Source organism: Vombatus ursinus, unplaced genomic scaffold (assembly GCF_900497805.2).
Source record: "Vombatus ursinus unplaced genomic scaffold, bare-nosed wombat genome assembly UNPS02014807.1, whole genome shotgun sequence".
NCBI classification, from domain to species: Eukaryota; Metazoa; Chordata; class Mammalia; order Diprotodontia; family Vombatidae; genus Vombatus; species Vombatus ursinus.
In genome coordinates, this window is record NW_020954585.1 from 48390340 (window position 1) to 48406362 (window position 16023).

At 38.9% G+C, this 16023-nt stretch overlaps 1 protein-coding gene across 3 annotated transcripts in view; it reads right to left on the reverse strand.

The window, feature by feature from the left end:
• Window positions 1-16023, reverse strand: part of SDK1 (sidekick cell adhesion molecule 1) — a 1114226-nt gene that overhangs the window by 65313 nt on the left and 1032890 nt on the right. For all 3 annotated transcript variants that reach the window (XM_027874762.1, XM_027874760.1, XM_027874761.1), the window contains 2 exons: window positions 5071-5186; window positions 1175-1361 (listed from right to left, as the gene is read on the reverse strand). In XM_027874762.1, coding sequence (XP_027730563.1) covers window positions 1175-1361; window positions 5071-5186 — 303 coding nt within the window. The remainder of the gene's footprint in view (window positions 1-1174; window positions 1362-5070; window positions 5187-16023) is intronic.

The following is a 16023-nucleotide window of genomic DNA, read 5'->3' on the forward strand; positions in this document are numbered from 1 at the left end:
AGAGAGAGAGAGAGAGAGAGAGAGAGAGAGAGAGAGAGAGAGAGAGAAACTGACTCTAATGTTAATCTGTGGCAACATTAAGTCATTCAGGGTCTTCAGGGGAAGTGGTGAGCCACAATGGTTAGCTTGAACTAATGGAAACACATGCCTTTGTCTGAGAACTAGATGTGATACAACTTCTCAAGAGCCAGAAGATGAGGTAAATGGAAGTTAAATCAGAGGGAAAGTGATGGTCCAAACATAAAAATTGTAATGAAAAAATAGAGGAGTTGGAGGAGCTAGGTTTTCTATGTGACTGAGAGGCAATAGATAGCTTTTAAACATCTGGAAAAACAGATAGTTCTTAAACACTTAAAAGATACACTCTGAGAGATCAGGTGAGAATACAGGACCAGACTGAGTCAGAACATAAATAACATGTTTGTCGAACAGGGATATTCTACCTATTGTTATTAATTGATTTGATGAAAACACCTCCCACTTTTCAATAGAGATATGGGTTGGGGGTGTGTGTGTGAGAGACTAAGGATACATTACTGTGTTATATGCACTGTCAGACATTAATATTGAATCAATTTGTTTTGCTTAACTGTTTTTCTTAATTGCCAGAGAGCTCATTGGTTAAGGATGGGATATATTCAGAAATGACTATGGTGTAAAAGGAAAAGGCATTAATAAAACACCTTTTTTAAAAAAAGGAAAAAACCACACATTATATAGAGGCAATTAGTTCCACAGGAATAACGTTAGAAATGAATGCCTTGAAACAAAATTTCCCAATACATTTTTAAATCAAAGTTATGAAAAGGAGAGTAGTGAGATGATGTTACAGCATAGGTTGGTTATAATGTATTAAGTATATTACTGGGAAATAGCATCGGTCAAGGTATTTGTGTTAATAATTTTATTTTGTCATATGTTTTATTAGAGAACTGTGGGATACAGGCTAAGATTGCACCAAAGCATCCTTTCTTTGTCTTACCTGCTCCTCAAGGTTGTCTAAATAATATTTACAAGTTCACAGTATCTGTCCTATAGTGGGTTTGGAAATCAATTTGCAAAGCTATATGAACGTATCTAAAAACCCACCCCACATATTCACACAAAGAGGATATAGGATCATCCTCTCCAGATGTTCTATTCAAGCTTTTTAAGAAGGAAAATGCCCTCCTACCAGCTTGCTGTGTTCTACCCTGTCTGGGTTCACTCTTGGGCCCATCTCCAGCTGCATTGAAGGCAGATATGCTGACCAGGTATTTGGTGTGACTGGTCAGGTTTTTCAATTTGACCACGGTCTCTGGGAGAAAAAGGACCTTCATGTTTTCGGTTTCATTCTGACTGTCTGCCTCCCAGTAATAAATCTGTTAGGAAGAGAAAGAGTGGGTAAAAGAGAGTTTGAAGAGAAGGCTGAACTAATGTGCCTTTCACTTCACATTAAAAGGGGGTATACTTCATACATTTCCCTCTCATGCCCCCCCAACTATGATTTCTTTAGCATAAGAAACTCCTGATAAGGAAACTCCTCATACTATTACAGATCAACATATGCTCTATATGTTATAGTCTTAGGAAATTGCCTGGGTTCATACAGCCAGGATATGTCAGAGACAGAATTGGAACCGAGGTCTTCCTAACCCTGAAGCTTTACACTGTTTTATAACAGAGGGATAGGAATATTGACTAGACCTATGATTTTACTGGCAAAGGGAACTCACTGGTAAAGTGAAATGTCTGGGGTCACCCAGAAGTATGTGTCAGAGGTAGAATTTGAACCCAGGTCTTCCTGGCTCTTGGCCTTGCACATTAATAGACATTGAATTGTTGAACACATGTATCCAGATCTTGCCATGAGAACTACTGATTCCTAAATTAAAATGATCCAGATATAAATACAAGGACCTTCTATTGAGAATTCTCAGCATTTGAGATGCTCTGGTCTAAATGTCTCCCTGAAGGAACGCTGCCACACATGAGCAAGTAGGGCCATTGTCAGGACTTGAGAATCATATGGCCATAAAACAGGAAGGAACACTCATCACAAACATGTTACTTGTCCTCCAATAGGAAGGTATTGGACTTAGAGTGTAGATTGAGGCAAATATTTTTTTGGACATCATCAATGTGGAAATTTGTTTTGTTTGACTGTAAATTTGCCACAAGGACTTTGTTTTCCTTTATTTTTCACTGGGGTGGGGGAGGAGAGGTATGGAGGTGTGGTGTAGAAAAGGTAGATTTTCATTAATTGTAAGAAAACTTGAGTTAAAAATCTGGGAAGACTTAAATGAACTGATGCAGAGTTAAGTGAGCATAACTAGAACAATGATAACACTATAAAGACAAACACATTTAAAAGACTCAAAAATACTGATCGATGCAATGACCAACCATGATTCCAGAGGACCTATGATGAACCATGAAGTGATGGACTCAGGTTATAGACTGAGACATATATTTCTGGGTCATGGACAATGTAGGCATTTGTTTGCCTAAGCATATGCATACTTGTTTCAAGAGGTTTTTTTTTCTTCTTTTCAGGGGTGGGGGAAGGTGGGAGAGAAAAGAGATTTTTAAGTTAGAAATTACATTAAATTTTTAAAAGGCAGTAAGGTTACTTCTGAGTTCCTGCAACTTGTTGTTGGCATTGATGCCCATAGAACCAAAGGGAATTATTTATTAACATTTCTAAAAGAATAATTTAGAATTTGAGATTTTCTTAATTTAAAGGGCAATTTCATCCTTAGGGGTTAATTTTTTGATGAGACATGTGCATTTACTTATATTAACAACAGTGTTATGTTTTAGCCAAAAAGACCTGGCTTAAAAAGATATTGTTGTTTCTTATATAATTGAGTGCTATTTGTCATTACCTTCTTTCATGGTCTTTTCCAGAGAAAGGGTCTAGCTCTGCCCAGCATCCAAACATGTAAGTTGTGGGCAGACCCTTCTTTTGGACTGTCTTTTAACCTTTGCCTGAATCCTCCAATCTTGGGCAAAACATCTAGCCTCTTGCTCAGTTTCATCTTTTATTAAAGGTTATCCCATTTCAATTAGCTTTCTCAAAACAATTTAGACCAAAAAAGCATGGATGAAGAAACAAAGCTCAAGTACTAATATGGGAAAGATTCCAGTCTTTCCCTTGTATACCCTTGCCTCTTTACAGCTTTCACCTGATCATGATCAACCAAACACCTAAGGAAGGAAGTTCAGAGAGGATTCTGGTACAACTGGTGCCAATAGTACTCCATAGACTCTGTTGGCTAGAAAATGTTTACCCTTAGCCAATTCTAACTGGGATATTTGAAGGCAAGGCCAATCCCAAGCTTCACCTTGGCTTCATGGATTCAAACTCAAGCCAGATTATCAAAGCAGCTATCCACACACTAAAGAAAATTGCCAAGTAAGAGTACCAGAATGTTCCTATTGGGTTACCTTTTATTGCTTAGGATATAGAGTTGCTAGGGTAGGGCAAAGCAGAAGCATCCACTGTCAAACTAGGATTGCTTATTTCTACCCTGAGCAGTGCAGTCTAGCCGTTTCTCAGTGACCTGACCAAATGGGGTGCCTTTGTAATGTAAGGCTCTCTAACTCAAGATCAATATTCAGGTTCAATGTCTTTCGCATTAAGAAAATTAGAAGCATACTTTGCACATACATAAACAGCACCTTTCCTCCAAACACAAAGCTCAAAGTACTTTGTTGTACATTACCTCATTAATCATCTTAACAGCTCTTTGATGGAGGAAGGTATTAATTTTCATAAAATACCTACAAAAATCATTTTAAATGGACATTTAATTGGCCCAATATTCATTAGGGGAGGCTATCCCACAGATCCTTGTGGCTGACAAACTAAGTCTCCAATGGACCAGAAGAGGACATTAATTCTAGAACTGGAGAATTTATCTGTTTCTTTCTTTTTTTTTTCTTCTCGCAGAAAATGCTTGGGCATTTGTTTCCTAAAGTCAAAATCTTGAAACTTTCATCAGACCCAGAGTGGTTGATCTAGAGGGATCTTGTATTCTCTGGGTGGATGCAATCTTAAAAATGCAACAACTTTATTAGTTCTTTCTACTATTTGAATTAGCTAACAAAAATAATGGTAACCATAATTATATAACATTTTAAGGTTTGCAAAGCATTTTAGAAATATCATCTCATTAGATCCTCACAATGACCTTGGGAGGTTAGTGCTATTATTATCCCCATTTTACAGATGACACAACTGAGGCAGAAAGAGGTTAAGTGACTTGTCCAGGGTTTCACAGCTAGTTAGTAAGTATCTAAGGCCAGATTCGAACTCTGGTCTTCCTGATTCTATGTTCAGCAGATATTCTGGTTTGTTTGGTTTGTATGGTAAATGGGGAGGACTTCTCTCTTTTACTCCACTTAGGTAGTATCTAGCAAATGAAAAATTGAAGAACTTTGATGCCATACTTATTTCAACCCTCTCATTTTATAAATGAAGCCCAGGGACATGAAGTGACTTGTCAAAGGTCACAAAGTTTGTTAGCAAGACACCCAGAATGAGAACTCAGGTGTCCTGACTCCCGGTTACTCTTTCTCCTCTTCCACGTAGTCATGTCCCCTTCTCTAGCACCCTCAATGCAGCCACTTTGTGATCCTCACAATGGAATCAGAATCGGAGTTCTCTACCCCATCCCACAGGCACTTGTAGTGCCTTAGGCTTGTTTGGGCAATTGGTTCCTTGCCATGGGACTATCCTGGGGAAGCAATACAGATTATCTATATCTATTATTCTATTCTAATTTTTGGAGTAACCTAGAAAATGCTTCCTAGGCTGAAGTTTGTTTTATCATTTTAACCGGAAAACAAAACAACAACAACAACAAAAATTCCCTATGGGATGAGCAGTAGTATTATACCCCAGTTTGTTGAGGAGAAAACAAGGAGAAAATAGTAAACTGAAGTGATTGTAGTCATATAACAAGGGCCAGAGTTTAAACACTATAATCTCCTAGGTTATTTATGGATAAAGGAAATGAACGCGACTATTTTTGGGGGGTGGAGGACAATAAAAGGAGGACAGCTAAAGCCATAAGGAGGTATTGCCTTGTATCCTTGTATGACTCCATTTTGACTCTCCACAGGAGGTGGGTCCCATGTAACTTCCAGCTGACTTGCTGTGAGAGGGTTCACTTGTATGTTCTGTGGAGCCATTGCTGGTGCTAGGGAAAGAACAAAAAATAAAGAGAATTAAAGGAGAAATGTAATCAGACACAGGACCAGAAAGGCGGCTACTCCTTCATTCATGTTTGTGTTTGGATTCCTATTGGTTTCTATACAAGCTAAGCAAGCTGACCAACTTTGAAACTATCTCACCCTCACCTACAGAAATTCCAGATAAATGCACAGTACAGGCTGAATAAGCACCAGTTATATTTCTCCGAAGCCTATGTTCTCAGTTCTATCTAGATAAGGCCAGAGAGGATACAAAACAATACAGTCCACCGTGTTGTTCCCATGAAGACAATGGTAGAAACAAACTTCCAAATTCCTTTCCTTTCAGACTTTAGAGCTAATCATTTGAAATTTCCCTCTGGGGGGCAATTTCAGTTTCTAATTTCTGAAGACAAATTCATTCTTCTAACCTGCCTACTCTGCCACCCTGGGGGAGGAGGGCTGTTGGAATATTGTTTTTATGTCACTAGGGCTGAATTTCCCATGCAAAAATGAAGAGGTGATTGATTGAAAGAGAATCAGGAGCAAATCACCTCACAACCATTCTGAAGCACAAGCCAATCACCGTAAAATGGGAAGTAAATGGATTTATGTTTTTAAAGAATTTTTCTTCTCATTACATTTTGCTAATACAGGCAGAGTTCTATTCTATGCTCTTTCATTTCAGACAACTCTCTTTTCTTTGGTCTTATTTGCTTGGTGCCACTCACAACTGCATGTGATCTTTACTTCCTCCTGGGCCCCACAAAAATACTCCTTCCTGCCTAAATAAAATCCATTCCTGAGCTGAGAAACTTATAAGTATGGACACTGGAAGTATTTCTTTGCAGCCTTCAGTGCCTTTCCAGAGGCAGAAGTTCAGCATCCTTCCTACTATTCCCCAGACTGGCCCTGGAAAGGCAAGGCAGAAAGCGGCACCACTCTTCTTCCTCCTGCAGCCTCTGTCCCCAGTGCTAGGGCTGCCTTTTTATTCTGTGCCTGTTTATAGATTGTAAATAGAAGCGATAAAACATTCACTGGCCAAGGGAGATAGCCCAGCTTATCTGTTTCTCTGGAGAGGCTTTCTCTGGAGAGAATGACCTTCATAAGTCACTCTCTCCCCACAACCTCCCCCCCAAAAAAATCTTTTTAGTCCCCCCCAGGTTATAAAATAAAATAGTAATTAACACCCACTCAGCCTGACACCAACTATTTATTTTGTTCTAACTGTGTGGTTTCCATATTATCACTGCCCACCCTGCCGTTAATGGAAATGTTAATAACCCGCGCCAGGTTGTTGTGACAGATGCTCAAGCTCATTATCAAAAATTCTTATTTACCGCTCCATTAAACAACAGAATCGCACAAAAAAACAATTCAATCAAAACTAACTGGAGGAATTTTAACAGCCACATTAATAATCCAAAACATAAATAAAGTTAATGTCTTTTGCATGTTTGCCATCGGCAACTCTATCGCAAAATTACTGTTGTACAATTAAAATGTGAAAGGCAAAATTGAACATGGCCATTACCCGAGTACTCTGTTAAAACTGTTTGCACATTATTTTGTCTAAAGTTCCCCTTCAATGACACTGCCAAATGTGTGAGATGGGTCTGGAGCAAGGAAAACTAGAATTGGACTCTTCTTTAGAGGTGCTGGAATGAATTCCATCTCCTTGCTGGGAAGCAGGCACTGACTGGTCCTCTTAGGGACCTACAAATGATCCTGTGGAAGCCCCATGGTGTTTGTCTCCAAGTTGTGTCTGTCCCAGCAAGGCTGCCTCTGAACTGACAGCTCCCAGCTCTGGAGCATCAGGCTGAATCAGAGCCTTTCAGAGCTACCATAAAATTGGAGCAGGTGACAAGGATTTTTTGGATGATGGCACAAGTTGGGAAAAGACATATGCATAAAAAGACAGAAGAGTTTGTTAGCTTTGAGATTTATTAGTTGGATTGTGAAAACTGTCAGTTTCCTGCCCTGACAGGAGGACAGGTGAACTGTACTCTAAAGAAGGCATCACTATTTAGAGCTCCAAATGCTGCCCTTGTTTAATTGTAAATTGTGTTTAATTTAGAACTGATAAAGTGTCCTATGAGTCATAATCTCTTTGTTCTACTAACTTAACATTTGTTGTGCAAGGAACACAAATATCAGCTTGAAATGCTTTTTAAAATGCATGAAATTAATTTTTTTAAAAGCATCTCAGTTCAAGAATCATTGACATATGCTGATTCGGAGATTGCACGGAAATCACTTTTCAAGGTGAAATGAAAAGGTTAAGGTTCAAGAGTGAGACCTTTGCTGTATACCTCATGTCACAGTTGATGAGCCTATCCCATGAACAGCATTACTTACAGTATCTTGGCCTTAAGTCATTCATGTCCCCTAGCAGCAGGCTCTCTAACCCAAAAAGGAAGTCTTGTCAAGTAGAGACAAATCTTGAATAATGTTGCCCAAGAAGCTTGGCTTCACAATAATGTTATTAATATGTTAAAACCACACTTCATCATAATGTTGTAAGACCCTATTAAACTAAACTTTGGCCAATGCATTCAGTCAATATTCACTTATTAAATGCCTCTATTTGCCTGGCATAATGCTAGGTTAATCTGAGACACATATTGAAGATTCTAGCTTCAGAACTTAAAGGTCCCCTAAAGCAGCGTGGTACAGTGGTAAATGTGAAGATTTGGTGTTAGAGGAACTGGGTTCAAATCTGAACCTTTACCTGTATGACCTTGGGCAAGTTGCTTAATTTTTCTGAGTCTCAGGTACTTCATCTCTAAAATGAAGGGTTTGGACTAGATGGCCTCTGAGAATCCTTTTAACTCTAAATCTACGATTCTATGAATAATGTTTTGTCAAAGATGTGTTTTTGCAGAGAAAATGCTGTTAAGGTACACCCAGAATTAAAAGAGGAATTAATTTTACTTTAAAAAACAACTATTTCTCACATAACACAAATTCATTTAATCCAATCTCAAATTTAAAGAGTGCACAGAATTACCCCACCTAAAATTACCAAATAGTTGGAGGGATCTAGCTATGAATGCTTACTTACTTACTTCCTCCCAAATTTTGTGGTAGTCACCATGCCCTGGCCTGTCAGACAACCTAACTCCCATTCCTATATATTTTTGAATAGGCTGTGGTAAAAGGTTTTATTAGAATTAGTATTTTGCCAGCCTCACCCAAAACCATTTTAACATACTAACAGCCCCTAGTGAGGAAATCAGTGATAAGTTAAATGAATAATTTGATTGGAAATAGAAACTAATATGGATAAGTTCACTGATTATTGTTGGATATTAGCTAGTTGTTGGATGGCATTCACAGCAGACACTGGTGTGAACTCCAATTGCTAAGAAAGGATCAGATACTTCATTCCCATCTAAGGATTCTGTTTTTCAAAAATAAAGTACATATTTATACAGTGAGATTATCAAAAGAGTGGCCAAGGAATTTAAATTATGGGAAAATTGCCATCTGCCTTCTCCCCTCTCACACCAAATAAAAATATTGTCTCAGCTGAAAAGTTGGATGTGGTACATCAAGCTGAGGTAGGCCAGGGAAAGTTAGCCAAACTGATAGTGCTTCAGGGATGGCTACATCTACAATATGGAAGAAGGGAGCTCATCTATCATCAGTGCCTACTCTAATGAGGTATTTTATGGACAACAAACTCTCTGTCCCCAACCCCATCCTCCTCCTCCTCCTTTTCTTTATCTTCTTCCTCCTCCACAGATAACTCAAAATATGGAAGAAAGGAAAAGTAATTCTATGATACATTTATCACACGTAAAGTTACATCCCACTACTATACATGCAAATCACTATGCTAGATACCCTAGGAAACACAAAGACAATGACAGCAAGGTCCCTTTTTTCAAGGGGCTTATGATCTAAGAAGAAATAAGACATGGAAACATGCGAAGTAGAATGTGATAAGTACCACAAAGAGAGATACAAAACACAGTATAATATGCTTCAAGAAGAGAAAGAGATGATTTTCTTTAAGTATGTGAGATTATTCAAAGGCCTCATGGGAGAGGTATCCCTTGAGGAGTGGATAGAATTTTGATGGGCAAAGATGCAGGGAGATGCCATTTTAGTGCATGAACAAAGGTACAAAGGTAAGACAGTGTGGAACATATAAGGCACATTTTCTGATATTAGCATCAGAGCCAGTATAGTTGCAAGTACTCTATTAAAATTTCACTTTCAAAAATAAAATTTCACTTTCAATATTTTTATTTTGTGATTTTGCTTTGGATATTGTATATTATTATTAATATTTTGGTATTATTGTTAATATTTTATATGCATTGTTAGACGAGCTCTATAGGTTATTCTAACCACTGAAAATGACAATCTAGATAATCAGCATTCTTGATTTTTCCTGTGTACATAGTTAGGCTAAATTCATTAAGGAGGCACTGTAGTGTTCCAAGCCTTGATACAATCAATCATGTCATCTGCAAACAGGAATATCCAGAGCATGGTCTGAAGGTGGCACACACTCCATCTCACTCCCAAATGGGATCCAAACAAGTTTAAAATGAAATGGTGACATACTTAATAAAATGAGTGAAAATTCAATAAAACATAGATAATATTACATTTTAAAACTAGGCCAATATGTGGCCTGCAGGGATCCTAATGTCCTAGTTCAGTGGCCCCTCTTCTCTTTGAGTTTGACGCCAGTGATCTAGAGGACCTCATTATCAATAGAGAATCTTTCCACTTGAATGTGGCACTGAACATCTTTTATAACAGTGGCAAACAATTTGGTGGATATACATCTCTTGATTTATACCTCACTTGATATTAATAATCAGAGGGTCTTACCAAGTTATATCTGTCTGTTGTTACATATTTCTAGGACTATATCTGAAATGCCTTACTGGAAGAGATCTTTTATGACGATTTTTTTTTCTTTACTGAATCAAATGATCATTGTGCATTGTAGTTGGTTATTGTCCTTTGTGGTCAAAGAGGACCAAAATGACATCACCATGGTAGGATCAAAGTACAGTGTGTCCAATTGTGGCTGATCAGACCAATATGACCTTGGAAGGCACCACCACAGGTTGGGCCCAAATAGTCCGCATGAATATTTGGAGTGAAGATGTCTCTAAATTTGCATATCTCACATTTCTTTTGGGCTACTGCAATTCTGTTTTACTCAAACAGCACAGCACCTTCTTTGATGTGGGCATACCATGCAGGGTGGTCCTTTGCTAGTGTCTTTCATGTCTCTCAATCAATTCCGAAGCTCTTCAGAAAGACCTTGAGAATGTCCTTGTATCACTTCTTCTGACCTCTGTATGAGTGCTTTCCTTGTATAAGTTCTCCGTAAAATAGTCTTTTAGGCAAATGCACGTTTGGCATTTGAACAATGTAGCCAATGCATTGAAGTTGCACTCTCTGTAGCAGAGTTTGAATGCTTGGCAGTTCAGCTTCAGAAAGGACCTCAGTGTCTTATCCTGCCAGGTGATACTCAGAATCTTCCTAAGACAATTCAAATGGAAGTGATTCAGTTCCCTGGCATGGTGCTGGTATACTGTCCAGGTTTCACAGGCATACAATGAGGTCAGCACAACAGCTCTGTAGACCTTCAGTTTGGTAGGCAGCTTAATACCTCTTGTCTCCCATACTTTCCTTTGGAGCTTCCCAAACACCTAGCTCTGGCAATGTGTCCATCAACCTCATCAACTATGTGTATATCCCTGGAATGTATACTGCCAAGGTCAGTGAACTCCATAGCATTCAAAATCTCTCCATTTGCTATACCTGATGGTTCCACATATGAATGTTATGGGGCTGGCTGGTGGAGAACCTCTGTCTTCTTGGTGTTAATTGTCAGGCTAAAATTAGCACAAGCGGCAGAGAATAGATACATACTCTGCTGCATTTCAGGCTCAGAGACTTCATTGAGTACACAATTATCTTTCAACAAAGTTCAACTCAACTCTTCCTTCACTTTAGCGTTGGCTTGTAGTCTTTCCAAGTTAAATAATTTATCACCAGCGTGACAGCTCATCTTGATGCCATTTTCATTCTCATTGACGGTGTTTGACAACATTGCTGAAAACATCATGCTAAAAAGCATGGAAGTAAGCACAGCAGTCCTGCTCCACTTTACTGGTGACTGGGAATGTGACAGCACTCCAGAACTCATGCAAGCATGCTATCATGGAACTGGCATACAATACTGATAAACTTCTCTGGGCAATCAAATTTAGCATAATCTTCCACAAGCCCTCACAACTGACGGTATCAAAGCCCTTGGTCAGATCAACGAATGTTGTGCATAGACCTCTATTCTGCTCTTGGCATTTCTCCTGGAGCTGTCAGAAAGCAAACACCATATCAACCATTCCTTGGTCCTTTCTGAACCCACACTGGTTTTCGGATAGATGACCATCTTCCAGATGAAGGACCAGCCTATTAAGGGGGACTACGGCAAGAACCTTTCTGGCAATGACTAAGACAGAGCCCCGCTGTGATTGTCACGGAACAACTTATTTCTTCTTCCTTTATAGAGATGGACAATGGAGGCATGCTTGAACTCCTAGGGGATAACCTTCTCTTTCCATAAAAACCAGAAAATTTCTGTCACTTTTGTATGAGCAGTAGATCCTTGCCTCATGAATCTCAGCTGGAGTAGAGTCAGCACTTTGCCACATGAGAGGAGCCAAATAACACTCAAAATCTCTTCTTCGGTTGAAAGTTCGACTAGAGAGGACTGACTTCAAACCAAAGTGTATAGTCGATGGCTTCAGCATTGGTTGATGACGGTCTGTTGAGAACACTGTGGAAGTGTTCTGCCCATCTCTTCAGGATCATGTCCTTATCAATTATCAATGTGTCTCCATCAGTGCTGAGTAGTTGAGATGCATGGGTCTTTGGCCCATAAATAGCCTTCAGGGCATCATAAAAATGTTTGGAATTTTTACTATCAGCATAAAATTAAATTTCATATGCCTTCTTACTGAGCCAAGAATCATGCATCTCTTTAAGTTTTGCTTGTAGCTTACTTTTGATGGGGTTAAACACTGCCTTCTTAGAGAATGATGAACTATCCTGCTGGTAAATCCTGTGGAGTTCTCATTTTTTTTTAGCAGCATCTAAATTTCCCCATCTTTTTTGTCAAACCATTCTTGCTATTTGTGAGTGCTCTGGCCCAGATCAGTAAACATGGTGCTGTACACCAAATCTCAGAAAACTGCCCACTCCTTTTTTTCTGCTCCACTGTTACCAACCATATGTTGGCTCAGCTTTACTTACAAGTTCCAAATGAACTGTTCCCACTTGAAGAAATCCTCCAATCTGTTCACATTAAGTCTTCTGGTAGTCATCTTGCCTTGGGGTCATTGCTTTTGTTGAATGCAAATGTTTAGCTTGGATAGGATAAGTCTGTGATTAGTCCAGCCCTTTGTATCACGCATCACTTTCATTAGGTCTGTGTCTTCTCCTTACAATGACATAGTATATTAAATGCCAATGTTTGCTGCAAGGAGGCATCCACTGAGTTTTATTTCATTTAGGTAAATGAAAGACAGTATTGGTGATAAGAATGTCATGAGACACACAAGTCTTCAGTCATAAGTGACCATTGTTGTTGGTATTTCTGTATCCATTCCTCCCAAGGACTCCCTGCAAAGTTTGACAGTCTGTCACTACTCTGGCATTAAAGTCACCCAGAATTACAAGCTTGTCCTCTTTAGGCACATTGATGGTAAGGGTCTCCAGGTCTTCATAAAATTTTTCTTTGACCTCATCAGGGTTCATCATGGTGGGAGCATAGGGGGCCTGGTGCTTTACTGCAAGTGACAATCACATTGTCATGAGCCTGTGATTCACTCCTTCTGGGAAACAAACAAGCTTATTGACTAGATTAGTTTTGATTGTGAAACCTATGCTAGCTTCACCGCACTCCCCATTACTGCAGCTACTCCAGAAAAATATGTATCCAGCTCTGATTTAGATAAGTTGGCCTTCTTTTGCCAGCCTTGATTCACTTAGGGCTGCTATTTGATTGTGATACCTGCTGAGTTCTCACAACAAGGGCTGTTCATCTTTCAGGTCTACTGGATTTCATGTTGTCCATAAGAGTGCACACATTCCACATATCATTGATGAATAGAATCATCTTTGCACCTTTTTGTACATGTTTTTGTATTTTGACCATAGGTTAGGACCCCTGCCTGTTGTGGTAAGCAGGCCAGGGTTAGGTTAAATGAAGCAGACAATTTTTAGGGCACCTTTTCTAGACCCTTTCTCATGCCAAGAGGTGAGCACTATGGTCCTTTAAAAAAGGCTGTTCAGACACTCAGGGGGCTACTGAATTCCACAGCTGTTTCAGTTCAGTGAGAAGATAACCTTATGACCCGGGTTGCCTATATGCAGGGCTGTGACTACAGTTTCCAGGGTATCTGCATCTGCTGCTTTGTCATTTGCCTGTTATCACAGGATTTGAGGTAGGTAAAAATGGTAAAATGGTAAGGATGATATCTTTTGATTTACACAAAAATTGGATTTAAGTAAAGTACAGTTGCATGAAGTCACCAACTTCATTCTCCTTTCCAGAGTCATCAGAGTCCAGTGATGAGACAAAAGTCACGACAACTAGTGATGGTCCAGGATGTAGTGGATGACCTTGGAATCTTCAATATCTAACTAAGCTCTAAATATTACACAGTGTCTACTTTAGTTGTCTTCATGGCTGTTGAAGGAAATTGTTCTCATCTACCCATTACACCAGGGGAAATCTTCACATGCTTGAAATTCACCCCCCACCAACTCACTGATGGGTTAGAGACCCTTCAGTTACCCTGAACCTGGTTTAGCCTATTTGCAGGGAAGGTTTGCCGGAATCTGACCACTGCAAGTGCTATAGCTTTTTTGAGCCACAGGTAAAAGTTGAGCGGCAGGTGGACACTGAAGGCAGATGAGCAGTCCTGAAAAGAGCTTAGCAGCCCTCATTCCAAAGGAGCTAGTCCTCCCTGAACAATTGTATGCCACGCTATGCATTATAGATAGACACTGAAAATGGATAAGACCCAGAACAGAATAAGAAGTGAATGGCTGGATGATGGCTGGAAAAAAATTATACAGGAGTGTTTATGACCCCAAGTTTTTTCTTAATTTGAAGCATCAATTTAATTCCAATGATATTACATGTAAATGAAACATTGTTTCCAAAAATTTTAAACTGTGATTCATCTAAAGGTCAATAGAGAGACCCAGGGTGGGTATAAACAGGCTTAAGCATATACATACATGCTTATACATACATATACATACAGGCATATACATATATGTGTGTATGTGTATAAAAATTATCTAAGGGGGCAATAACCATTTATATAGCACCTATTATATGCCAACTACTATGATAAGCACTTTTGAAATATTATCTCATTTGATTCTCACAACAACCCTGTGACTCATGTGCAATTCCCAATTACAGATGAGATAACTGAAGCCAACAAATATTAAGTGACTTGTGCAGCATCACCCAGCTAGTAAGTGTCTAAGGCTGGAATTGAACTTAGGTCTTCCTAACTGCAGTTCTAGCACTCTATTCACTACACCACTTAACTGCCTCCAATTATTATTAACATAGAGTTGCACATAAAAAAAGTATAAAAACTACTCAAACGGAAGTGAAGCTAGGCTCAGTATGTAATATGAGTATCAGATAAGATAAACAGCTCCCATGTTCCACTGGTACCCACACTATCCAAGAGATTTAAGATATCCATGTTGAGTGAGCCACTGATGGAGGCTTTATAGGAAAACATGGAAAAGAAAGGTTAGGTGAGTTTCAATCTATATCACTGGAGGGAGCAACCAACCACCAGATCTATGATTTAAGACTACAGATACACAAAAATGAATACATTGCTTATTTTTTTAAATCAAATCATTTTTCCCCTTATGTTATTTTCAGGATGATTTAATTATATCCAATGCTACCTCTACAGAAGAACATATAAGATTTTGCCATTGAAATCTAGGGAAAAAAAGAATTCATTAATAGAATCTGCTCCTCACAGGAGCTTTGCCAGCATATATTTGTTCTATTACGGTAAAGCATACCAATACAAGCACCTCAGGTCTATGTAATTATTTAGACTCTGCAGCTCTTTGAATAAATAAAGGTATTTTAAGTGTGTAATGTTGTTTCGACTCATTTGGGTTCAAATAAAAACAAAAAAAAAAGGAGCAGATGAGATAGCAACAATGTCAAAAGTGTAATGCAGGGACAGAATCTTAAGAGGCAGTAGGTGGACAGGAAAACACAAGGACTTGGGCTGCTGCACAACTTTTTTCAATTCCTAATAACAAAAGCCTCCTTCTATTGAAGCACTTGATCATGGTCATAAGTATACATGCAATATGTAGGAAACATTAGGGGAGCTATGTGCCCAGGTTATATAAAACAAGATGCATAGCTATTAACCCTGCCCTCCACACGCTTATTTTCTAAATGGCACCCATCCATATACATTAAAAAACAAAGTGTTAGGTCATTTTTCTTTCCTAAAACACTTGAAAAATCATTCCAATTGCATAATACCATCTTTCATATAAATGTGATTGAGTCAGGGACACAGACATGTATCATACTGCATTATCCATTTGAGGCATCTTTCATTTTCAGATCTTTGGCAAATGGGAGCTCCCAGTCATACTCTCCTGCCTGTGATGGCTTGCTGAGGAGATTTAATCACAAGGGTGAGAATAACAACAGGGGACCAACAACAGTAGCCAGGAGTCAGAAGGAAAGGAAGGAAGGAAGAAAGAAAGAGAAGGAAGGAAGGAAAGGGAAGG